Here is a 26,553-nt window from a genome sequence, read left to right as displayed (position 1 = left end):
GGAATGTCACCTCTCTGGTGGGGAAGGAGCCTGAGTTAGTGCGTGAGGTTGAGAGGTACCGGCTAGATATAGTAGGGCTCACCTCAACGCATGGTTTGGGCTCTGGAACTAGCCTACTGGAGAGGGGCTGGACTCTGTCTCAGTCTGGAGTTGCCCCTGGTGAGAGGCGGTGGGCTGGGGTGGGTATCTTGGTATCCCTCGGCTTGCTGCCGGTATGTTGGGGTTTCTCCCAGTGGATGAGAGGGTTTGCTCCCTTCGCCTCCGGATCGGGGAATGGGCCCTGAACATCATCTGCGCTTATGCGCCGAGTGGCGGTTCAGAGTACCCAGCCTTCTTGGAGTCCCTGGGTGGGGTACTGGAGGGTGCTCCTCCTGGGGACTGTTTTGTCCTACTGGACATGCTCACGTGGACAATGACAGCGAGACCTAGAGGGGCATGATTGGGAGGAATGGCCTCCGGGATCTGAACCCGAGTGGTGTTTTGTTATTGGACTTCTGTGCAAACCACAGGTTGGCCATAACGAACACCATGTTCGAACATAAGAGTGTCCATAAGTGAACACGGCACTAGGACACTCTAGACCACAGGTCGATGATCGATTTTGTAATCGTATCACCAGACCTAAGGCCATATGTTTTGAACACTCGGGTAAAGAGAGGGGCTGAGCTGTCAACTGATCACCAACTGGTGGTGAGTTGGATCAGGTGGCGGGGGCGGACGCTGGACAGACCTGGCACGCCTAAACATACAGTGAGGGTGTGCTGGGAACGCCTAGCAGAGCCCTCGGTCCGGGAGATCTTCAAATCACACCTCCGGCAGAGCTTCAACAGCATTTCGAGTGAGACTGGGGACATTGAGTCCGAATGGACCATGTTCAGCATCTCCATTGCTGAAGCTGCTGCACTGAGCTGCGGCCGCAAGGTAATTGGTGCCTGTCGAGGTGGTAATCCCGAACCAAATGGTGGACACCAGAGGTGAGGGGAGCCACCAAGCTGAAGAAGGAGTCCTACCGTGCTTGGTTAGCCTGTGGGATTTCGGAGGCAGCTGATAGGTACCGACAGACCAAACGGAACGCGGCGCGGGCGGTGGCGGAAGCAAAAATTCGGGTGTGGTAGGAGTTCGGAGAGGCCATGGAAAAAGAATTTCAGACTGCCTCGAAGAGATTCTGGTAAACCGTCAGGCAACTCAGGAGGGGAAAGCGGTGTTCTACCTGCACTGTGTATAGTGCGGGTGGAGTGCTGATGACTTCGACTGAGAAAATTGTCGGGCGGTGGAAGGAATACTTCAAGGACCTCGTTAATCCCACTGGCACATCTTCTGTGAAGGAAGCAGAGTCTGTGGACGAAGGGGATGACCCGCCAACCTCTGGGGGTGAGGTCACTGAGGCAGTTAAACAACTCCTTGGTGGCAGAGCCTCTGGGGTGGATGAGGTCCGCCCCGAGTTCCTGAAGGCTCTGGATGTTGTAGGGCTGTCCTGGTTTACTCGCCTCTACAATGTTGCGTGGAGATCAGGGGCAGTACCCCTGGATTGGCAGACCGGGGTGGTGGTTCCCATCTTTAAGAAAGGGGACCAGAGGGTGTGTTCCAACTATAGGAGAATCACACTCCTCAACCTCCCTGGGAAAGTCTATGCCAGGGTGCTGGGGAGGAGAGTTCGTCCGTTAGTCCAACCTCGGATATAGGAGGAACAATGCGGTTTTCGTCCTGGTCATGGAACACTGGATCAGCTCTTCATCCTCTCAAGGATACTTGGTCTGCATAGCTGGCAATAAGTCGGAATCGTTCGTGGTGGGTAATGGGCTGCGCCAGGGCTGCCCTTTGTCACCGATTCTGTTCATAATTTTTATGGACATAATTTCTAGGCGTAGCCAAGTGGCGGAAGGCTTTCACTTGGGAGGTCTCAGGATCTCATCTCTGCTTTTTGCAGATGATGTGGTTCTGTTGGCTTCATCGGGTGATGGCCTCTAGCTTGCCTTGGAACGGTTCCCAGCCAAGTGTGAAGCGGTGAGAATGAGAATCAGCACCTCCAAATCTAAGCCCATGGTCCTCAGCCGGAAAAGGGTAGAGTGCCCACTCCGGGTCAGGGACGAGTTCCTGCCCCATTGGAGGAGTTCAAGTATCTCAGGGTCTTGTTCACGAGTGATAGGAGAAGGGAGCGGGAGATGGACAGATGGGTTGGTGCAGCGGCTTCAGTGATGCGGACGCAGTACCGGTCTGTTGTGGTGAAGAGAGAGCTGAGTGTAAAACCGAAGCTCTCAATTTACTCGTCGATCTACGTCCCTACCCTCACCTATGGTCACGAGCTCTGAGTAGTGACCGAAAGAACGAGATCGCGGATACAAGCGGCAGAAATGGGCTTCCTCCGAGGGGTGGCTGGCCTCTCCCTTAGAGATAGGGTGAGAAGTTCGGCCATTCAGGAGGGGCTCAGAGTAGTGCCGCTGCTCCTCCACATTGAAAGGAGCCAGTTAAGGTGGTTCGGGCATCTGACAAGGATGCCTCCTGGGCGCTTCCTGGGAGAGGTGTTCTGGGCATGTCCCACGACGAGGAGGACACGCTGGAGAGATTATATCTCTCAGCTGGCCTGGGAACGCCTTGGTGTTCACCCGGACAAGCTGGAGGAGGTGGCTGGGGAGAGGTAGAAGTCTGGGCTTCTCTGCTTGGGCTGCTGCCCCCGCGACCCGGCCCCGGCTAAGCGGAAGAAAATGGATGGAGGTTCTCAGTCATCCAGGGCATCGCAGTCTAAGGAGCTTGGAAAGAAAAGCGTCGGGACTTCTTTAAAGTCCATAGTGAGAGAACAGGAGTGACAGCCTAGAAAACTTCTTAAAAAAGACCCTGTGACACAACCACACTATGACGGAGCCACAGTTTCATTTCCTTCTTGTTCATGTGTAAGCATGCGGGCGGACATGTGTGCCAATAATTTTGCAGACTCCCACTCATTCACAGGTAGCGATAAGTTATCAGTAAACTGGCACCTTGTCATGAGAGGCAGTGAAGAAGAAAACCGCTAACATGAGATAAACATTTTGGGCAGGTGCAGCTTTGCAATTATCTTGAAAACAATGCATCAAGCACATTTCGTCTTGGACTTAAATGTTTTATTGTCAGTGTTACAAGTATATGTTTTGTGTTATGAGGTAACAAACGTGTTATAATATTTATCTTTTAGAAAAGTCACTGAGACAGCTAAACACCCTGCAAAAACTGACCAGGAAACACCAGTCACAGCACATACAGTCCTTAAATAATTTGTCAGATGACCATTAAATCTAAGGTTTATGGCACATCTGCCCTAAATTAACAACACTGGATATTACCAAATTAACTTTTTATGTTTCTGTGATGTTTAATCCACCAGTATGTTCAAGATATTTAATCAACCTGATTTTAAATACAAAATATAGTATTATATATTTTAAAATATAGTATTACAAGCTTTAGCTTGTTATTGTTATTTTTCCCGTTCTATTCCAACTTTTTTTTCAAACCGTGCATTTTTCTGGTCAGTCTGTCTGCAAAGAAACCCCTACAGTAGACACTGCATGCATTGCCTGTCGTGTCTTGTCACTGCCTGTGGACAGTGTGTGAGTTTCATGCCTGAACTCTGACAACTTATCGCTGCTTGCTCCAGTGGAATACCAGGTCATCTTCATGTTCATGGCAGAACAAAACAATCAGGCCACCAAGAAATGTCCCAGTGCTCCTGGCAGACATATTGCCTGAATAGTTCTTTGTGCTTGCATATTGATTTTCTACCTTTGGCCAGGTTTGATCTGCCAGTCACATGGCGATTGTGACCAACTGCTATTATCACCTCTACAGGACACAGTTTGAGTTGGTTTGCCTTGTACAAACAGCATTTATGAGATGAGAGGAAGCTTTTATAGTTATAGCCTCTGCCCTCTCACATCCAGCAACGACCTCACAGAGCTGCCTGTGTGTGGCTCTGACACAATTCTAGGAAGGGCCATCAAATTTATGAAAAGGATTTTAGAGGTCAATATGAGTTTTAAATGTTGCCTTAATGGTCTTGTTTGACACACATACACACAGATTGCTGAAACACATGCATGCACATGTCATACTCACCGGCTCATAGCTGGTATTTGTTTGACATGATGTGGTGACCTGTAAATGGAGAAAGAGAGAAACCAGCTGAAGTCATATCTGACTTTTAAGGAGAGCACATAAAAAATAGGTAAGTAAAGGAGGGGAGAAGCAGAAAAAATAACTCAGCTAGTGTCCTCAGTTCTCTGAAGTGCTTTAAATTGTGTTTTAAAAAACACTACTGTAAGAATTGCATTTATTTTTGTAGAGACAGCGGGGGAGAGACATCTCTGAATATTTCCTCTTGAATGCTTGAGTGTTTCCCAACAGAACAGAAATAATCACTGCCTATAAAAAAGAAAGCACCCTTGACTGTTCCTCTGTGTGGGAAATATCTATTCCAAGCAAAAATCACATTTCACAGTCAACTCACACTGAGAGAATGCTTCCAGAGAACATCACAAAACTAATGAACACTGCATTACACTCAGCTCCCACACAGATAAACACATTACATTATAGTATGAGTATCATTTATTTTGCATGACCCTTTTCTTGGTCAGTCTGTATAAGAGAATCCAGGCAAAAACACAGTACAAATTGGTTTCGCTTGTGTTAAATAACAACTCGACATCATGGCAGAAATCCAGGTTACACACTACCAAGTGAGCTTACATGCACTACATGCATCAGAATTGTACACGAGTATCTGACTGACAAACAGTTTTGCCTTTCAAAAACAAAAGACAGTGTATAATGTTCGGTATGCTACAGTCATGTGCAAAACTCTTGAGCCACCCCTTGTTTCCTTCTTTTGATTCCAGTGAACCTGACATTCTTGTAATTTTCTAAAGCCGCATAACAGAAAAGTTAGCAAAGAACCATTTAGGCAGTTTGCTATGAGCACCCTTTCTCAAAACACATCATTTGTTCACATTTCTTTTGTTGAATCTATGAAAGATGCCAGAGATCCCATATTCTGACAGGAATAAAATAGCATTGTTTTTCAACAACAAGGTGATTCCCAAGGAGCTATTAGATGAAAAACTTAGTTTGCAGTATCTCCTTAAAAAAAAAGAAAAAGTGAAAAAACAGTTTCTGAAAAAACCTTTCCAGAAACAAGGAACATGTAGGACAAAAGAAGAAGGCTTAAAAACTAACTTTTGAAGTGCTTTTAGGCAATAGTTCTTTCTGAAGACATTGGCTGCTTTTTGAATAATTTTCAGTCCCATCTTTGTACCTGACCATTTTCAGATGAATGTTTTTTGTTTGTTAAGACACTTAACACTGACCTTTTAATCACTGAAATATAAAAAAGGCTCCTAAATCAAGGGATGAACCGGTGTTATGTCAGAAACTTGGCATTTGGTGTGCGGGATAGCCTTAACAGATTTGAGGAAACTGGACAAGTGGAGGGCCAAAGAAGAAGCATCAGGCCCAAACAGCAGATGAACAGTATCTGAAAGTTGTGTCTTTAAGAAACAGGAAAAATACAGCAAAGACCTAACACAGGACCTGAAAGATCATCTAAACCTTCAGCTGATCATCTACTGTTTACTGAAGCCTCATCAGAAATGGTCTCAGTGGAAGGGTGGCTGTCAAGAAGCCGTTCTTAATGAAGGGGAAAAAAAGGGAGAAAAAGCTGAGGAAGGAAAATTACACAAGAACTGGACTGAAAATCAGTGACAACAGGTCTGATGTAGAGATGAAGTCACATTTAGTCTTGGAGATCTTGTAAAAATTCATGAATTATGAATACAGAAAAGTGCCATCAGATTTTGCTCCACCATGCAAAACCATCTGGAAAACATCTGATTGGCAACAGCTTCATTTTTTTAAGACGACAATGATCCCAAATACACTGCCAATACAGTAAAAGCATACCACAGTGGAGCACAGTCATGGATCGGCCTCCCCAGAGCCTGGACCTCAACATTATTGTGTCATGGTTCCTGTGTCTGCCCGGCTGGCCCCGCGAGGCTACATTTGTTATTTGTTGTTGTTTGGTGGTTTTCTCACCCCCTTGTCGCTCTGCCTGGGCGGAGCTCAGGCTCCTGCCTTTGGCCCACGCACCTGGCTCTAATTGCACAGCTGATTACTCCGTGGCTATTTAAGGCTGGGGCTCGGATCCTGTCATCACTGGATGATTGCATGAGACACGTTAGTGTTAGTTCCTAGCTTTTGTGATGCTTCGTGAGTGAGTGAGTTTGCCTTTTGAGATTTGTCTCTCTCTGTGTGAACAGTCTCCCCGGACCTGCTGCTCTCTTTCCTGCATTGGATTACGAGCATGTTGGTGTGTGGATTCGTGTGGTGGAGCGCAAGTGTGTGAGAGGACCTTTTCCCTTCCCGAATCACCCCTGGACTCCCTGGACCCCTGGATTTCCCCCCCACGTATATATCGTACACTTGGTGTTGTGTAAATAAACTCTCGTATTGAACTTTGAATTCCAGTCTGCGCCTGAGTCCTCTCCCTACCTGTGACATATTGAAGCAGTGTGGGATCATGTTGACAGAGAACAGAACAAAAGGCAGAAACATCCAAAGAAGAGCTTTGAATGTCCTTCATGAAGCCTGGAGAACTATTCCTGAAGACTACTTAAAGACGTGACAAGAAAGCTGCGTAAGAGAGTTCAGACTGTGCTGAAGGATAAAGGTGGTCACACCAAATACTGACCACACATATGTGCCATTTTTCCTAATATTAAAGAAATTAGAGGTGGCTCAAGACTTTTTGCATATATGACAAATAAACACTTTTTATTAAGCCATTTCTGCTTAATAATCCTGATATTAATATGTAACTTTAGTATAGCTTCCGTCTGAAACAAGCCATTATAAGTCCTGCGCCTGTCTCAATTGCCCCTCTTAAAAAAAGGTTCTGATTGGCTGATTGGTAAGGCATTACTAACATAATCAAATAGCACTAGAACTACTGCATGAGACCTGACCTCAGCTGGTACTGCTGGAGATTTTGTTTTCATGATCCGCTCCCTTTTTTGCCCTCATAGCGGAAAATTATTGTGCCATCCAACCACTTCTCTGCACGGGCAGCTGGAGGTTTCAGCTCCTTTTTGTCTCCGCATTCTTCCCCACTTTATGCTCAACATCATGTTTTCCTTTCAGTAAACAACAGCAGGTTTTACAACAAATGTGTCTACACCAGTACTAAAAAATGCAGAGCCAAGGGACAGTACCTGTTGCCAGACCTCCCAAGCAACAGTATCACTTGTAGCCTAATTATACTATCCCCTCAAAATTAGAGCCGTATTGCTTTCCTGATGTTGCAGTGTCACATGGAGCATCTTTAAATAGCAGTTAGGGCATCCCGGGCTAAACTGGGTTTCAAAATATTTTGTCCATAGTATTCATGGCAGGCAAGTACGTCCCCTAACAGTCTGTGTTACCCTCTGCACCACAAATCACTGATTACGATGCGTAAACAGGCACCTCTCCAGCGAGCTGTATGACGTCCATCTGATTGTATTTACTTTAGTGTGTACAGATACATGCATGGTTAATTGACTGCGTGCAGCAGCCAGTATCCCAGCGCGCTGTGAGCTGACGGATGTTTACGAGGGCTTAGATGAGAGCGCACTATCAGCATACAGCAGACAGGGGCAGGAAGGAAACGGCCATAATTAGTTTGCTCTGGGAAAACAAAGGACTCATTGACTTTGTAATGCTATCATCAAGCATATCAGAATACAGTAGCGGGATAACATCGCAGCAGAAAAGATCCCACCCAAAGCATGCTAATGTGCAATGTGAAGGCATCAATCCACCAGTCAGTGCTACCAAAAAAAGCACGAAGCAGGTCATCTATAGACCAAGCTGACCATACCACATAGTAGAGACACTGTTACCAGCCTTTTATTATACTAACTGCCAGGTTGCCTTACATACGGTAAGACTTTGCATATCAGGAAAGCCACACAGTTAAACTCAGCCCACAATCTGGGCTGATCAGCTGATCTAAATGATAGCCCACATTAGCCTCTTGTTGCCAAATCTCACAAATCATTTGTGAACTGCTGACAACTGCTGCAAAACTGCGTTCCTTCATTCATGTTGTGTCTGGCTTAATCGCTTTCATGTATGTTGTCAATGACGCCTGCTCTGTTTTGCTGCTTCGCCACCTGCTTTGCCTCAAACCACCAAGATGACGGCTATCTGGTACTATACCGAGTCCAAGCTTAGCCCTACCATAGCCTGGTTAACTATGTTTACATTGATTTTGCATGTGTATTGTGTAAATCAAAACTAAAGCTATTTTAAAGGCATAAATTTGTATCTTTTCTAAAATGTCAGTAAAGCATTTTACTGACACTGGTGTAGTCATCAGCCTGTATATAGCCCTTTAGTGATTCTTACGCCTACACAGTTTTTTCAGCATCATTGCAGCAGTTTTATTATCTCTGTTATACACAGTGTAGATTCAAAGTGAAAAAGCAGCTTGCATGTAACTCTAGTGGACTTCAACAAAATAAGGACTCAACACCTATCCCAATTCTATTAGAAGCTAACAGAACTTCCCAGCAGTTGACATGTTTTTGCTTTGTACTGGACGTCTAATATCTGAAGACGATGTTGTTATTGATTAATTGGTGCTGGTGATGCTACACGTCACTGAGCCCAATAGTGTCTGCCTTTATGTGCAGCTCACAGGTTCTGTCCTGGTGATGACTCCTTCCAGCACTGATCTAAGCTTAGAAGGATTTGGACTTCGAGTCAAACGCTCACATCCAGACACCAAACTGTTGGAATCACATGTGTACACTGCTGGCAGGGAAGAAATAACAAGCAAAACCTTCATAGCTGCTCATCTCAAATTCCTTCAAATACTGTGGCTCAGTGAGACTGAAAATCCTCCGCAAATCACCATGCGAGAAAGTGAAAGAATAGCTACCTCGTCCATATATGGCAGCTGCAGCTGGAAGGTCTCACATGGTTTTTACCGGCTAAAGCACAGGAATCTCAGAGAGGCCCACCACACGCTTCAGCATCCAGCCAGACTAACACCTGAGGTTCATCTGTCAGTGATTGTTTGTGCAGCTCCATCTCAAAATCTGTGAAATTATCCAGCTCATTTAGCTGTTTTTGTAATGCCTGAGAAATGAAGCCCGTTTATCTGATCATTTCTCTTTATCGATGCATCTTCTGCAGCGCATCACCTACACTGGAAAATTCCTTGCAACTGGACGATTTCAAGGGATTCATGCTATGCTGTAGTTGTTATCATATTTTCACCCCACCCAGAATGTACATTATCTTAAAAAGACCGTAACTCATTGTCCATTGTTGTACTCATGTCCAAGCAAAGAGCATTCTTTGGCCTTTGCACAAGTTTCTTCAATCGCCTTCCAGCGACTGGGTAGTTACAAAGCACCAGACCACAAAGAACTCTCCAACAGCAAGATAGAGTCAAAGTGGGTTTAGTCTCTTAAAACAGGGAGCTTATAATCACATCAAGTCAAGAGGGGTGTCTGGGAAGCTACTGAACTAGAACAAGGAGTCAACTGAGCCACTGGGGGACCCTCTGCAATCCCACCACAGCTAAGACGTCTTACTGGGGGGTGAACAGAGGTTAAGGTGGGCTGTTGAATTACAAAAGTCAAACATCTCAGATGAGACTTGACACCTTCATGGTGCTGCCATTCTCTTCCTAGATCTCCTTTTGCCTCATACCAATAGAGTGGCAAATGCAGTAATGATTTCAGAAAAGTGTTGCTCAAGGAGGATTTATATGGGAATGTAGAACCTGGAATATCAAAGAAAGACTCTCAAACCCAATCCACCGAGCTGAATCATCGTATAATGAGTAAACACGTAGCACTCCGAGCAGGAAAGTGATGAGCTGTTTTTCATTCGGTTTGACAAACTTCAAACAGGCTGGAACAAGCATCCTCTGATAAGAGGAAGAGGAAGAGAGGAAGAATAAGGGCAGGATTATACTTGCTTGCAGATGTGCCCAAAGACAGCTGCAGCTAAGTAGTTCTTATTACACCACTTTTACATTTTTCACATCCGTCATAACTCATTAAACATCAGGAACTTTAGATGCCCAAGTGCCGTCCATTTTGTTGGACCATGTGGATGTGTCTTTGCAGACTGCTCCAGGATAAATACTGCACATTAGGGATCTGTACAAGTAATCAGGCACATGACTAAATGTTGCTGCTCTTGCTACTCAGCACCAGAAAATAGCAGTGAGTTAAATTACTTATTCATGTTTTCTTAATGTACTGATAGTTAACTTTTGGATCTAAAAAGTTAATTTGTCAAGTATTTCTAGTTGAGCCTGCAGCCCTGTCAGTTGGTGCATCTCCTCTTTTTCTCCATAGTAACAGAACAAAGTAAAAAGGAAGACAAATGACAGCCCCAGAAACCAGTGCAGTTCTTCAGTACTACTGAAAAATCATGGTTGTTCGTAAGCTCACTGTCATGGTTATACTTGGTCTCAACCTAAAATATACAAGCAGATATTTCTGTCTTAGCGACTTAAAATAACTACATGGTGGAACGCAAGGAAAGCATGCTAACTGCTACCACTGCTAACGTTAGCCACCACAAACCAATCTGTGCTCAATGACATACACAGTGGAGCATTTAAAATATGTTTTGCTTATAAAAGACAGCGATTTAAAAGATTTTAAATCATTCTTAATTACACACAGAGTAATTTTACAGACATTGTTTAACCTCATCTATTACACTGTGCTCAGTATGTAGTGTTTCTTATTTTCACTCTTAAACTTGACTCTTCAGCCTTTTTATTTTCCTACCATTTCATCAACTAGGATCTTTTCCACTGCAAATGCATCCTCCAAATAGACTCCAGGTCTAAATAGTCTAAGGTAAGGTTTCTTATCACTTGTAGATACCCTGGACAAATACTCAACACAGTAACAACTAATGGGAAGCTGCACAGGTGTCTAACATGATTGCAGTATAACACTGGCCACTAATTTACTCAGCACCTTTTGCATCCTTTGTTTCACCTTTTTCATTTTTCATTACTCTTACTTTTTGACTCTCTTAACTTGGAGCTGCTGTGTTTTGTCTTTTTTTTGCCCTTTTGCCTCTCCGATTGAGGGATAATGACTGTGATCTTGGTTCATCTACTTCATCCTAAGTGATGGCAGAAAGCATGCTTTTGCCACTGTGAATAAATCATCTCATTGGCTCCAATAAATCAGCCTGCCATGGGTCTGACCACATTCAAAATTCCTCAAGCACTCGTTCTGCCCACACAAGAGTCACTGCCGCATTGATGGCAGTTTGCCTGAGAAACTAAATTCTTCACTTTCCAAACGGGGGCCAAATAAGGACTGGAGCTCAAACAGGCCTTTTGGAGGGATTTATACATCGGCTGGGTTTCTGTTTTACTTGGAGGCCTAATAAATCCGCTGAGTCCTGTGATGCTGGAGTGCATGTTCCTGCTTTCCCGGTTTGACATTTTGACATAATGGCAAGTGTGTAATGCTCCATGTTCAACTGGGTGGCACTGTGTTGCTGGCAGCGGCTTGCTGGCAGCACTGAACGTCGTCTGTGGTTAAATAATATCTGAAAGGAGACTTAAATCAAACTGTAGTAAAATAATGGCAAAATAAAGGAATCGCTGCTGCCAAAGAGAATACTGCATGGGAATAATTTGCCACTAAAATGCTCTCCATCACTTATAAGAGCCATTGCATCAAAGTCATGATTCAATATCCTTTAAAATGGAAAATCCACTCTGTAAACATGGTATTTTGACTGAGCTGTTCGGTGGATATCTAAATTTGGAAAAGGACATTTTGAAAACCTTCAGTCTGGGGTGAACAGCTTCAGAGAGAATCCAAACAGGATGGAAAAGGGTGGTGTGTACATAGAACGTCTAAATAATTGTTTTTGCAAAGTAAAAGACGCTATTCACCAGCTGTTTTGTACTCCATCAATGCCTGATAGCATCGCACAAACATGAGCTTCCATGAAAACCATCCTGTGATGGTTGAACAAACGATCAGACCGTGACAGGATGAAAACACGAAATCCACCAAGCGACAACTTTCCATTTTTTTTCATGCCAAATCCACTGTTTAAATCTCGTGAATAACAAAAGAAAAAGATTTTTTTTCTTTTTACACAAGAACAAAATCACTACCACATGGCTAACACACCATAAGTAAGCGTAAAACTTGTCCAACAAGCGTAAGTGTTAGCGTCGACCCTAAATGGTTCAGACAAAGTTTACCACAACACGCAGGAGGTTATTTACGATATCCATCTCACTGGATTGCCTTCACCAGAGAAGGCACTGCATTATTTCACCTCGAAACCAAGATGCTGATGTTATGTTTGAGGCCTGAGCGGATGAGCAAGAGGCCAAAGACCATGGATCGCCGAGGAAGCAGCTATTTGATCATGGTCAACCCACAGTGAGTGGCTTGGCTACATCACCCTTTTGTACGGTTATAACCCAATCACTGCAAGCTGCAGACGACAAAATATCCCATTAAACATAGCAGTGATGAATATCAGATGTGCAATTGTGGTTCACTTTGGACACAGGTTGAAAACCTCCAACTCTCAAAGCCCGTCTTGGAGTTTTACGCACAGGGGGTATGATCGCACATCATAAAGGTTAGGTCATTTGATCGCGGCTTCAGTAGTGGGAGAGGTTTCATTTCATTTGGCACAGATTTAATAACATGCAATAACACTTCAAAGACGGAGCTTCTGTGGAGGTCGAAAACAATCATGTTTTCATCATTAGTGGATTGCACCAGTGTTGGAGCGTGCAAATGTGCCTGTTCCGGACACCATTCGCCTATCACTTCCTGTTTAATTAAGGGTGGCTGCAGGATACCGTTTAACCACTAATGGCACAGTGAAGCAAGAATAAAGAAACAACGCCAAGCCAAAATCAATGATATACATGCAGAAAAATGCAATGAAATATAGGCTTACTGGAAGAATTGGTGAACACTCCTTTGCTATAAATTAGGCCTCAGTTTATGCATCTGTCTGCACTCTCCTTACAGAGTAAATCTCAAAGTAGATTGTTTGTGTTTTCTGGTAGTGAAATTTCCTTTTAATCTAAACTTGCTTTTGGGTTTTCCTCTCTAGCCCCTCACTTATTGACAGAAGTAAGCGAGCATGCCGAGTCGCCGCTATTTTAGCCACGTCCTCTTGTGGGATTACATGTTAAATGCCATCCTCTCTGGTCACTACTGCTTTTATAATACTTCCCAGCACATACTTGAGAGCTGATGCATCACAGTGGTTCTACCAGGCACACTTACTTTCTGTGTAGAAGCCTAGTGGATAACATCTTCGATCTAGAAAACAACTCTGATGCATGACATAGGAAAATAAAGGCTGTACCTGCACAGAAATTTGAGAGGAATTTGTAGTTGGGGAAAAAAAGCTCGGTGATATCCATGAAAGTTTCAGTTCTCTGATAAGTCAAAACATGAATTCAGAGATAAACCTAATGGGAATACAGACTTTCCAGACGTCTCAGTCTTATACCGTATGCTTAATAAAATTTAGGACGATTAGGGCAAGAGAACGAAAGCAGAAAGACATTTCCCTTTGAGACTTATGACCAATTTAAAGGGGCAATTAACTTTAGATCAAATTGACACATTTGTGTTCTGGACAGTAGTGCCATTTATCCATCTATTCACTCCATTGTTTTAGTACCAGTGGCCCAGCTTTGGTTACATCAGTTATAGAAATGGTACATGCCTTTCGATGTCCTAGGGGTTGGTATGACCCACTTGGCAAACAAGCCAAAGGGCTCATTTTGAACCGAAGCCAACAGAAGGGTGAAAGTGTTTAAAAAAACACCCAGAAGCAACGTCTTTTCCAAATATAACTACCTAGTTATGTCACAATTCTTATAGATAGAGTGTAGCTTGCTACCAGCTGTCATGAATAGATCCCTGCTTATTTTGTATTTAATTAGTTGCTTTGAGCTCCACAAAGCAAGTGCCTTTAAAGTTTTACTATCTTCAAGAGAAGGCAGATATCTCTTCAGTTAATATCTACCAAAATAATTTAGGTGGATATATAGTACGCCAAGCTTGATCTGATTTTTGGGTCAACTTCCCCTTTTATTGGTGCAATCACAGGGCAAGAACACGATACATGCAATGTGATGTAATGTATTGAAATAGATTTCAATAAGTTCTCATGAAAAATGATTTATAGTCTAAAAAGTGTTTAACTTTAACCATTTATCTCTTTTGTTAGTCTCTTTAAGCCTCAGCAACATCCTGACCACCTATGTTTAACTGCCATGTTAGCTCAAGGTCAGAGGTGAATGACTACCATCACTCTGCATCCTCACTCAACGAAAGATAAATAAAGAGAAGAAAACTGAAGGAAAAAAGGGAACTGTTACTTTTCTGCAAAGGTTCTACCTAAGAACTGCTCTGTTTTGCTCTTGCATTACCACAGAAGATGCAGGTCATGCTGAGAGAGAAAACACGTGTTCACCCTCCTGCGTTGCTCCCTGACTTTGCTGCTACAAATCTCCGCTTGTCCAGTCATAAAAAGGTTCCTGAGCCCCCCCCCCCAAGATTGCAACTTACATGAACTCTGCCTGTCCCACTTCCCATGGGACCAACTTTCCCATGAGCGTGTGGGAGAGTAGCCTACATCCAAAACATACAGAGAAAGTCAGCTTTAACTGAAATAACATCCAAAAACATCCCTCTTGCTTGTAGATACATAACCCGGCAACTGCAGCAGTTTTTTTACGAGTTTAGAGAAACAATCTTCATCTCAAGACCTTTTAAGCCACAAAAGAAATAATTTTATAACCCAACAAACTTGCTAAACACACCATTTATTCGAATTGCAGACCAAGTACATTGCAAATGAATCAGTCTGTGCATCTTAAAGTCTGCTCTTACCTGCGCACTGGTGCCACTTTTTCTCACGCTCTCTCTTCTCTCCCCCTCTGCCTTGTTTCTACCTTTGCATTCTCCCTGCCCTCAGACCCCCCCCTCTCTAGGAGAGAGAGAGAGGGCAACAGAGGGAGTACCAAATACAGACACTTTCCTCCTCCAAACGCGTGCCAGAACTGCTACTGAACTCGATTCTGTGTATATGAGTGCTCACATGTGGATGTCTGTGCAGCTTGGACTGGACCAGGATACACTCTTTATACTGCTGGCTTTGATTCCTCTTTTCAACTGCCAAGAAATGTTGAAACACGCTATATAAGGCCAAGAGAGTGGCTTGGGGCTCCTTATGATTCCGGTACCCAAAACGAGAGAGCAAAAGACGTCTGGGGGCAGACAGTAACTGTATCCCTCTGTATCCCTCCCTCTGCTCACCCACTGCTACAGCCTATCTCTCACTCTCTCTCTCTCTTTCCTCCTCCCTCCTGTTCCTCATAGACTCTCTGTAGCTGCTGACACATGCTTGACAGAGACTGAGAGGCAGAGCGGGAAGAAGAGAAAGAGTAACTTTCCTGGGGTTTTTTTGCACTGCAGAAAACTCTCATCAGTTCACATTCATCAGTATTAATTGATATTACTATAAAAACCAATATGTCAATACTATTAAAACATTTCTTGTGTTGCTTTCGTTATGACCATACCTTTATACGAACCATTACTTTATCATTGTTTGGTATCTCACTGATGTCATGATCCTGGCTTTTTGAAAAAGCAATTGGGGTTTGGGATTCCTTTCTTTTAAAAAAAAAAAATGGGTTTATTTATTATTAAATAAAATTTTCTTAATCCTGGGTTTTGGTTTCAGTAAATCAGTTTCAGTTAGTTATTTGCTTAGGCGTTAGTTTGTATAGGGTTTTGTTATTTCTTAGCATTCCCTTCTGTGTCAAGTTTGTATGTCAATGTCACTGTTTCAGTGTTCATTACTTCCTGTTTTATTTTTGCTAGTCTGCTGTGATGTTTGCCTTGTTTGATTTTGCTTCCTCTTGTCTCATTAGTTAGATTTTGTTCACCTGTGTCATGTTTTCACCAGCTGTGTCTTCTGCAATTAGGGAGGAGCTGTGTCCTCTCTAATTACCTTGTGTGCATTTGAACCCTCAGTTTTTCGCAGTTCCTTGTTCTGTTGCACTGATTGCACTGTGTGTCTACCTGAAAGCTTTATTCATCACTGGAGTTTCTGTTTCTGCCGTTTGGGATTTTTCCCTTGCCTAAATAAAAGTTAGTTTATTGTTTATTAAGTCTGCCTTCAAGTCTATATTTTGGGTCCAGATTTTCTAATAAACATGACAACTGACTACTTTGAGGTCAATGTGTGCAGTACTGAAGTAGTAACCCTTTGCTCTGTAAAACAGACGGAGCTTACATGTTTAATTTGAATATACTTTTCCCACATAGCAAACTTGGTATGGCCCAGATCTGGCCCACACAATGTGCTTACACATGGCCCACATACCGCAAAGAATGACGGCCCTTTGGTGGTCCAGACCTGGTTTGCCAGAGGTGGCCCACACATGGGCCAGCACAAGGCCAGTTGCAGACACACTGGTGGTCCTGTGCTGGCCCATGTGTGGATTACCTCTGGCAAACTGGGCCACCAAAGGGCCGTCATTCTTTGCGGTATGTGGGCCATCTGAAAGTGGTGTGCAGCCACGGGCCAGTTCTAGACACACTGCTGGCCCTGTGCTGGCCCAGAACAGTTTCAGCTCTGGCCCCAGATGTCAGCCTAATGTGTACCTTAATCAAGCCATGTAATAACAACATGTGCCAGAACATGCAAAACAGTGCAAAAGTAACATGTCGAACCACTAACCTTGCGATCAGTAGGTGACCTGCTCTACTGCCTGAGCTACAGCCACCAACTGGCAAAGATGAGTAAACCGTTACTAGGTTTTAGATAAAGTGTACACTCACAAACCTGTCAAACCTGCATTTGAAACATTGGCTACCATAGCAGTATAGTATTGCAACATGGCATTTGGGTCTTCTAACTAAAATAGGAAAATAGGAACATAAATAGGAACATAAATAGTGCCATCATTGCCAGACCTGGCCCACATCTAGTTGACATACACCCTGCCATGACACCAGTTAGTCAGAAGTGCCAGCTTGATGCCAGATCCGGGCCGGAACCTGTTTTCTATGGGCCTGGGCCACATAAACCAAACCACAATCGAGCCAGATATGGCATGCCATCACATAGACAGTGCCATCTATGCCAGGCCTGGCCCATACCTGGATGACATACGTCTTATCATGCCAGAAGTCAGCCAGCAGTGCCGGCTTGATACCAGATCCGGGCCAGACCTGCTTGCTATGTGGGTTGTTTTATTTTCTTTGACTTCTGAATTTGTTGTAGGGCAAAAGGCAGATACAACCTGGACAGGGCTAACACAGAGAGACAGATCACACTCACTTTCACATCTAGAGGCATTTTAGAATTGCAAATTAATCTAACCCATACACGGACTGTGGGTGGAAGCTGAGAGTACCTGAGGAGAACCCACGGAAGCCCCGGGAGAACATGCAAACTCCAGTGCAAGGCGCCTGGCCAGCCGGTGGTTTCAAAGGCAACAGTGCTAACCACTGCACCATCATGCTGCCTGAAAATGCACAAATAGTATGCAAACAGAACATTTTTCACTCTGACTTGAAAAAAAGTTACAGTTGTACTTTTGCCTATAAAAATGCGCAGACATGCACACTGACTCCAGAGCAAAGAAACATAAGGTCAACAAACAGGCCATCTCAAGATCCTTCTGTTCTAAAATACTTGTAGAAAAATATTTGGCTGACTCCTTTGGGGTTTCAAGCTCATGGGATGAACTTAGCTCTTGACCTCCAGACAAGGAATAGTAAATTGGGCCATCAGTCATCTGCTAGCGCCCGGTTATTAAACCGTCTGTACCATTTGTCTGCCAACGCTATCTCCCAACTACTGCGCTGCATCTATACTGCTGAAGGGTGTTGCTATGGAGACATGCTGTGATGGCTCTTTGATGTGACGCGTTTGCACCAGGGAAACAGAGTAGCTTCTGTGAGGGCTGCTGAGGAATGAGGAGGCTTGGCTCTGGCAACTTTGTGCATGTGTGTGTCTCATCACTTTCTCTCTGCCTCACCTCTGCTACCTCTCTCTCTCTCTCTCACTTTCATGCTTGGCTGGATGCTCTCTTTTCCATACCAACATTCTTGTACACTCCTCATCCCTGCTTCTATGCACGTCTTACTGTGTTTTTGGTCTTGCTCCACTTTCTCCCTTTTGGGAGATAAAGCAGATAAAAGAGGAGAACCTTAGAAGGAAAAAGCCTGTACAACAACACTACTAAAAGGAGCCATGAAAGGCTGTTCTGTGCTAAATTTGAAAAAGTGAATTTGAGGTCACTTATTACCAGCGTTAGTGCAATAGCTGATATATCCTTTTTCACCTTGTACATCAGTGCATGAGTGTTTGTGTCAAGGAAAAATGCAATCTTGGAGACAGGTTGATTTAGTGCGAAGAACGACAAAGTTGCTTTTGAATACTTTTAAAATGTCTTTCTTTGGAAAGTTTTTGTCTACACAGTGGCATTGCAGCTTTGCAAGATGAAGTAATGGAACATCTACATATAGCCATGCAGTTAAGATCAAAATAAGGCTTGTTTTGAGTCTGTTAAAAGAGACAGAATTCATAGCTTTCAGCATCCATCTATCCATCCATTTTCTTCTGCTTATCCATGGTCACTGTTTGAGTTCTGTCTCCTCACCCCTCCCAGTTCAGGCGCTTAATCCTACCTGCAGTGGATGCTATAGGACAAACATGCTTTACTTAGCCAAGAGAGACCAAAAATATTAAATTTAGACTGTACCCCATAACACCGGCCAGCATGTTTCTACTACTGCTTGAATCAGATTTGGATTCGCCTTTTTGTGGAAAGTTGTCAATCTGCTGTTTACCTCAGCTGTCAATGCTGGATGAGAAGTGTCCACCTTTTATTTGCTCTGCAAGAGGCTGTAAAACTTTGTGAAAGTAGTCTGATCCTGGTCAGTGAGTCAGAGAAGCTTGCTTCTGATTCATCACAGCATTGCTTAGGTGAGCTGTCATTAAGCACTGTTTGTGTTACTTTTACTTACTGACAACTTCTGTTAGCTGCTGTTCGCCAGTTCTAGTAAAACTAACAGATATGGTTCGCAGTGGCAACTGAAATGGACTGAACTTCTGGCCAAACTGTTACATCACTCTGTATTAGGTTTAGATTAAATATGTGGTGACATCCTATCTTCTTTATGAATCTGAGCTGAGATCTTTTTTTATAGTGTTCTTTCATTAGTTATGTATTTCTATGAAACAAAGACATAAAATACTCCACATAATAAGAAGAATTGCAAAAACATGCTTCTTACAAGCCCAGGAAAACTAGCATTTGTAAGCAGTGGCTTTCAGGAATACTTCTCAGGAGTAAGGCCACACCATTTAGCATGTAGCTGATCATTTGTGACTTTCAGAGACATAATTTTGAAGTATTCTAAAGTTTTAACAAACATGAAACAAACTTGGTGTCATTTTGTTTGGTTGTATGCTTCACAGTTATTGTAGTCTTGTGTGTGGAGCACAGCTGGGCCATATACAAATTGAATGAGAAGTTCCCTCTCTATAATTATTTTTGCAAACAATTAATACAGAAGCAAAGGAAGTAAGCTGAAACAATAGGAAAAGGTGAAACTTCCTGTAGAAAACCTGTTTGTATTTGTTTCCTTTTCCCCGCTACCTCTTCTCCTGTTTTTCCATTGGTGCATACTTCTTAGCATTTATTTAGAAGAAGACTACAGCGAGTTATGGACCCTTCAAGAGCAAGTATTACATTTTATGGTTCTGTGTTGTGTCACAGGTTGCATGTGCAAGCATAATGGGACTTAATTTGGAGGAAATGTTTCCATGTTTGTGGATAAAATAAATATTTAAATTAGCAAGAATGCTAACCCTGTGGCTCTTTTATGCCTGGCTACTGTCTAGCTGTTAGTCAGTGTAGCTACAAAGGTTACACGGTAGGTATTAGCTAATGCAAAAGTAGTTAAACTGAAATGGTTTTAACGGTTCTATGCAAATGTAGCCAAAGCTTACAGAGAAGCAAGAGTGTTTCCGTGAGTCAATCTGAATTTCTGAACTGCAGACAAACACACACTTTCTAAGTTACATAAATAGCGCCAAGTTTTACAGGAGGTGATAAAACGGGGTTCTAACCATGCGTCTTATGACATTAAAGAGCTTCTGTGTTGCATTTTATAGACCATGTCATTTGCCAGAGGTCTAATTACAGGACTCTCCCAGTTTTCACACATCCACACATGTTAGGATGTGGATTAAAATGTTTGGATGCCAGGATTATAAGCTGAGACCTCAAAAACCCTTGACCTCAAAATTCTTCACTAGCTTTTGTTAGGCTTAACTGATGTAGGAATGCACATCCATAGACTCTTGCAAACTGTGCTTAAAGGACATTGGTTTTTTGTCTATGTAAAAGTATCTTTCCGTTGCGGATAAAGATCCTGAGAGCTTTCTGATATCAGTTTAAAGTTTTGCTCTGAAATGCTGCCTATGTTATGTAAGCTCAGGCTGACTGACATGGATTTCTTGCCAGAAGAGATGAAATGGGACTGTCGAAGTCTCCTCACTGCAGTTATATCCCAAGATTTTCTTTCACATGACAAAGGAGAGATTAGAGTTCCTAAAAATAGCGACTGGATTGCCAGATCTTCTGCCAAACCTGAACAGCTTTAAGACAAGGCTGCACTTTCAAAGCTTGGGCCTGTTAACCAGAAGCCAAGTATCTTCTTCTTACCCTATTTCAGACAGAATAAATGAAAAATTATAAATAGGGCATATGTGGCTGAGAAACTAGCGACAAAAGATGAATACATGAACCAGAATATGCTTGTTTAGTTTTAAAATTGCCTCATTATTTTATTCTTTGAATGCCATCATGACTCATTTCCTCGACATTCTGTTTTACCCTTGCTGCAGCTCCAGAATCTGTGAACATCTACAACTACAGGAAAAGCCTGATTGCTAGAGCACATTGTTCAGCTTCAGCTGATAGCAGCGATAAGTGAACAACAAAAATTTGCTGTTGCCTGGCATGGACAGGCTGGATGGTGGCGGTTAGAGATTGTATCTACCTGCAGAGTATCCCAAAAAGTAGCGTAGCATTTTCAGTGGGATAAAACGCTACATCCAGATAAACAGAATCAACTTTTTGGGATCTTTACCTAGATGATTGAGCATGTATAAAGATACATGTAGAGTAACTGCATTAACAGCAGAAAACTGTCCTCAGAATAGTATCCCTATAATATTGAGATAATGTTTGCTATGAAATAATATCCCCCAAAACAACTTAACTTTAGGTGGGCATTTTTTTTTCTTTTTTAGTCTCATTTACATTTATGACATCTGTAGTCTTGCCCATATTCTCTAAATTTAAGGCAACATAATAGTCCATCCATCTACTTTCCTCTGCTTATCTAGTTCACTTCAATTCAGTTTTATTCATATAGCAACAATTCACAAGAATCAACTCAATGTGCTTTATATTGTAAGGTAAAGACCCAACGATAATATAAAGTCAGAAAAAAACCCTATGAACAAGCACTTGGCGACAGTGGGAAGGAAAATCTCCCTTTTAACAGGAAGAAACCTCCAGCAGAACCAGGCTCAGGGAGTTTGTTTCTACGCAAACTATTGTATTTAATCATTAGCAACTATCAAAATAGTGAGTGATAGAAGGTGAGTGAAAAAGAAACACAGTCCATTCACGGTCTACATTCAAACCTAAAGTCAAGTTAAAATCACCATGTCTTCCGACTCCACACCAGATCGGCCCCAGTTGGCTGGTGGAACAGAACAGTGCTAGCCATCGCACTACTGTGCAGCTCCAATTACGAAGCCTTTTTGAAATAGAGTTTACCTTAAAACTACAAGTACTAATGGCACTATTTCAAGACTTTTATTAGATGTGGGGAAGTCAGAAACATGACAGCCAGTTTGGTGTTGACTCTATAGCTATACTGTGCCTGTAGGTTGATGCTTAGCAACCCTAACACAATGGAATTCCCTTTCTGCCAATTTAGAAATCCATCAGCTAGTCTAATGGGTGACCGTGGCTGGTCGTTGTGTCCTTGGGCAAGACACTTTACCGCCTACTGGTGTTGGCCAGAGGGGCTGATGGCGTGATATGGCAGCCTCACTTCTGTCAGTCTGCCCCAGGGCAGCTGTGGCTACAACTGTAGCTTGCCTCCACCAGTGTGTGAGAGTGAATGAATAGTGGAATTAAAAATAGTGGGTGCTTTGAAAAGCGCTATATAAATGCAATCCATTATTATTAATGATTCAGACTCTATTATTTTTCAGCAGTTTTGGTGGACTTAGCAGCTCTCTGGGCCAAGAATTCAAATCCCATTTTCTATTTACAAAGGCGGCTACATTAAATAACGCTAATAGATGATGCTAATCAAAAGCTAGTCAGCTGCCTTTTGGCATTTCAGCAAACACAATACTCTTTTTTTTACTTCACATTGACTGATGTCAAAGATTGGTCAATCAACTCAGATTATAACCAGACCATAAAGGTTCCGATACCAAAAAGTTTGTTCCTAGCCTACAGAATGTGCATGTTCACATGCAGATATCTGTTTATAGAGATTATCTTTCTGTGCATATTTTGAATGTTTTACTGCTTGACAAACCAGAGATTTCCTAGTACTTCAAGGTTTTTCAAACAAATTTGTCTTGCGGCTTAGGTAGAATTGCAGCAGTAAATATGTCAGACAGGACCACATGAATTTAGTACAGAAAAAAGACACAAACGGGTAAACAGAATTTTATAAAGCACTCTCCAACATTGTTGTTTATATGAGAAATATTCAAACTTCTTGTACTTTCTTCGTCCAACCCCTTCCCATCATTCCTCTCTGCCCTCACCTTTCCCTGCCAAACCTCGCCCTGTGTCTTCCAACCCGCCAGCCCATCGAACAACACAAACCACTGCAAGAGCATTCGAGGAGGCTCCTCCAAGACATGGCAGGGATAAATCATGAGGAATAATGAGGGCTTGTTTCCATGGAGGGTGAGCGAGAACAGAGAGCTTACAGATGCTGTGCTGTCCAGTCATCAAAACAAGACAAACACGCATGTACTCAAGCGGAGAGATGATATGCTACTGGGTGGATCTGTTTGCATAATTCTGTTGCACTGATGCCAGACTGAACTGAGAGGGAGTGATTTACATCCTAAAAGAATTAAGCCAACTGAAAAAGTCCTTTAAAAACTTTGAAAATGCAGTATTAGCAGGCTGGCAAGTCCTTGAAACATAGGTACATACTACTTCCATAAATATAGTTTAAGTCCACACAGTAGACACTTTATTAGGTACACCTGTTCAACTGCTCGGTAATTCAAATATCTAATGAGCACATCATATGGCTGCAATGTGTGTAGGCATGTAGACACAGTCAGGACCACCCGGTGAACCTTGTGAATCAGAATGGGGAGGAAAGATGACTTTGAACGCAACATGGTTGTTAGTGCCAGATGGTCTGGACTGAGTATTTGTGGACTCTCCTGATCTACTGATTTTCCCACACAACCATCTCTACGTTTTACAGAGAACGATCTGAAAAAGAGAAAATATCAGATGAGTTCTCTGTGGAAAATTGCCTTGTTGATGCCACAGATCAGAGCCAGACTCCTTTGAGCTGAGAGTGAGGCAACAGTACTTTTAAATGGCCACTCGTCATAATTGAGGAATACAGAAGAGCATCTCTGAATGCACAACACATTGACTCTAGAAGCAGATGCAGCAGAACGTCACATCATGTGCTGCTCCTTCCAACTATGAACAGGAAAATGAGGCTACAGTTCACCAAAGACACACAACAGAGGTTTGGCCCGGTCTGATGAATCTCGATTTCTTTTGCGAGGTGAATCTTAAAACCCAGAATAAACAAACAGATTAAAATACTGATACTAGCGTGAGATAGACAGTATTTTACCATTTATGACATATTTTGACTTCTAGTTTGATAAAGATAAAAAAAATAAAGGCGTTGGAAATTTTGTGTCTATTTTGGCAAGTAGGGGCAGGAATCACAGAGTTACTTAAAGTATGATATTTTCAGAATACATTGGTAGTATGGTGGTATTATAATCCCGTGATTATGGGATATAACCTTATATGTGTACAGCCAAAGACAAAAAATACTCCTAAAGGCAAATAAGCACATCAGGTGTTACTTCTATATAAAGTAATTTACATTACTAGTAAAGTATTGCATGTATGTCTTAAAATGAAATTGAATGAATGAAACTTTATCACTAATGTAAGGAAGTGACATAGGATATATTGCTGTACTGATATTATGCCCCACTCCAAACAAAGGTCCACAGCAATGGCTAATCAAGTGTCAACCACCTATTTGTCTAAAACTAATGGGATGTATTAATTTATATTTATTCTTATTATTACTTTTTTACATTTTGCTTCACACATTTTTTGCAACTTCACAAATTATGACCTCGCAACGGCTTTTTTTAAAACTTCTGAATAAGCGGTGACAATAGTGGGATATGTGCAGTCCCAAGAGCAGAAAGTGGCAAAGCACACGAGAACGGCAAAAAGTGCCAGATAACCAAAAATTGATAAAATAAATAAACAAACAACAAGTGATAGCGTTTGGAAAGTAACTTTGTTGTTTTCAAGAAGTGTTTGGATGCACTAATTTGTTGTCAGTGACAATAAAGATAAACAGTGAAGAACTTTGTAACTGTTTTTCAAAGTGCTATACAAATATTATTATTGTCATTATTATTAATACTCTCATTTATCAGGTGGTCACAAACACTACTCCAAATTAAGAATATTAAATTCTTAAACATTGTTTATCTGAAGCTCAGCTTGAAAGAGAGAGAGAGAGGTATGAGGAATCAACACAGGAGTCTTCTGTCTAACAGAGAGCCTCTGTTTGCAACACTCAGCCTAGGTGTCCTGACAGACTTTAGGCAAAATGCCAGCCACTGTCCAAACAAGTCTCCTCATCAACATAGGTGCAATACTGGCAGATAGAAGCCTGTGGAGTTTGTCTTCTGTGTGCTGTGGAGCATCCTCAGGGCTCTAATAACAGACATCCACATCGAGATGACTGCGGTCAAACAGAAAGAACGGAAAGAAAAACAGAACATGAAAAGGAGCCAGAAACTATTAGCTGCCTTCATCAAGGCACATTAGTGGATGTCTGTCTTTTGCATGTTTATACTGACATTTTCATAAGCTTTAAAAGTTAATGACTGAACTGCATGTGGTTACTGACTTTCAACATTTAGCAGAATTAGGCTAATTGCTTCACTGACAACAAGATTACAGAGGTGTTTGCAAAATGGTTTATGGACGTTATGGAAGAGCCCACTGACAAAACATTTTCACTACTATGTATTTCCTTATGTTTTGTGATAAAAATTATAAAAGGCAAAAACAGAGTTTGTACAATTGTAATTAGTTTGAAAGTCAATACTTTATTCTTCAGCACAGTCTGAACTCTCTTAGGCAGCTTTCTCATCATGTCTTTAAGTAGTCTTCAGGAATAGTTCTCCAGGCTTCTTGAAGGACATTCAAAGCTCTTCTTTGGATGTTTCTGCCTTTTGTTCTGTTCTCTGTCAACATGATCCCACACTGCTTCAGTAATGTTAAGGTCCGGGCTCTGGGGAGGCCAATCCATGACTGATGGTTTTCCACTGTGTGTTTTTCTATCCAGGTATGATTTGGCACTGCATTGGCAGTGTGTTTGGGATCATTGTCGTGCTGAAAAAGAAAGCTGTTTCCAATCCGATGTTTTCCAGATGGTATTGTACGGTGGATCAAAAATCTGATGGTACTTTTCTGAGTTCATAATTCATCAATTTTGACAAGATCTCCAACACCACTGACTGAAATGCTGCCCAAACCGTATCAGAGAGCCCACCATGTTTTACAGATGGCTGTAGACACTTATATTTCTCTCTTGATCTCCTCCAAACACACAATGATTTGAACAGATTTAAAAAACTTGGATTAATCACTCCATCAGATCTTTTGTCACTTATTTTCAATACAGTTCTTGTGTAGTTGTCATAACTCCGCCTTTTCTCCCAGTTTCCTTCCTTTAAGAATTGCTTCGTGATGGCCACCCTTCCACTGAGACCATTTCCGGTGAGGCTTTATTAAACAGTAGATGATCAGCTGAAGGTCCACATGAATCTCTCAGGTCCTGTATCAGGTCTTTGCTGGATTTTTCCTTGTTTCTTAAGGACACAACTTTCTGAATACTGTTAATCTGTTGCAAATTGTATTTTTAAACCTGACACTTCTTTGGCCCTCCGCTTGTCCTCAATTTTTTTTAAGGATATCTTGATTACAATATGCCAGGTTTTTGACATACCACTGGTTCATATCTTGAGTTAGGAGCCTTTTTATGCTTCAGTGATTCACAGGTCAGTGTTAAGTGCCTTTACAAACAAAAAACATTTGTCTAAAAATGGTCAGGTACAAGGACT

The 26,553-nt window shown here is 42.3% G+C and overlaps 1 protein-coding gene across 6 annotated transcripts in view; it reads right to left on the bottom strand.

The window, feature by feature from the left end:
• tns1a (tensin 1a) overlaps positions 1-26,553 on the bottom strand; it is a 118,429-nt gene that overhangs the window by 59,868 nt on the left and 32,008 nt on the right. For 4 of the 6 annotated variants that reach the window (XM_013276348.3, XM_019351871.2, XM_019351870.2 and 1 more), the window contains exon 4: positions 4,090-4,128. In XM_013276348.3, the coding sequence (XP_013131802.1) occupies positions 4,090-4,128 (39 nt within the window). Of the gene's footprint in view, positions 1-4,089; positions 4,129-8,953; positions 9,046-14,951; positions 15,313-26,553 lie in introns of those variants that run through there. The other 2 variants (XM_013276350.3, XM_019351872.2) reach the window with 2 other exon arrangements.

The sequence above is a fragment of the Oreochromis niloticus genome, linkage group LG23, assembly GCF_001858045.2.
Source record: "Oreochromis niloticus isolate F11D_XX linkage group LG23, O_niloticus_UMD_NMBU, whole genome shotgun sequence".
Lineage (NCBI taxonomy): Eukaryota > Metazoa > Chordata > Actinopteri > Cichliformes > Cichlidae > Oreochromis > Oreochromis niloticus.
This window is presented reverse-complemented; position numbering and strand designations above follow the sequence as displayed.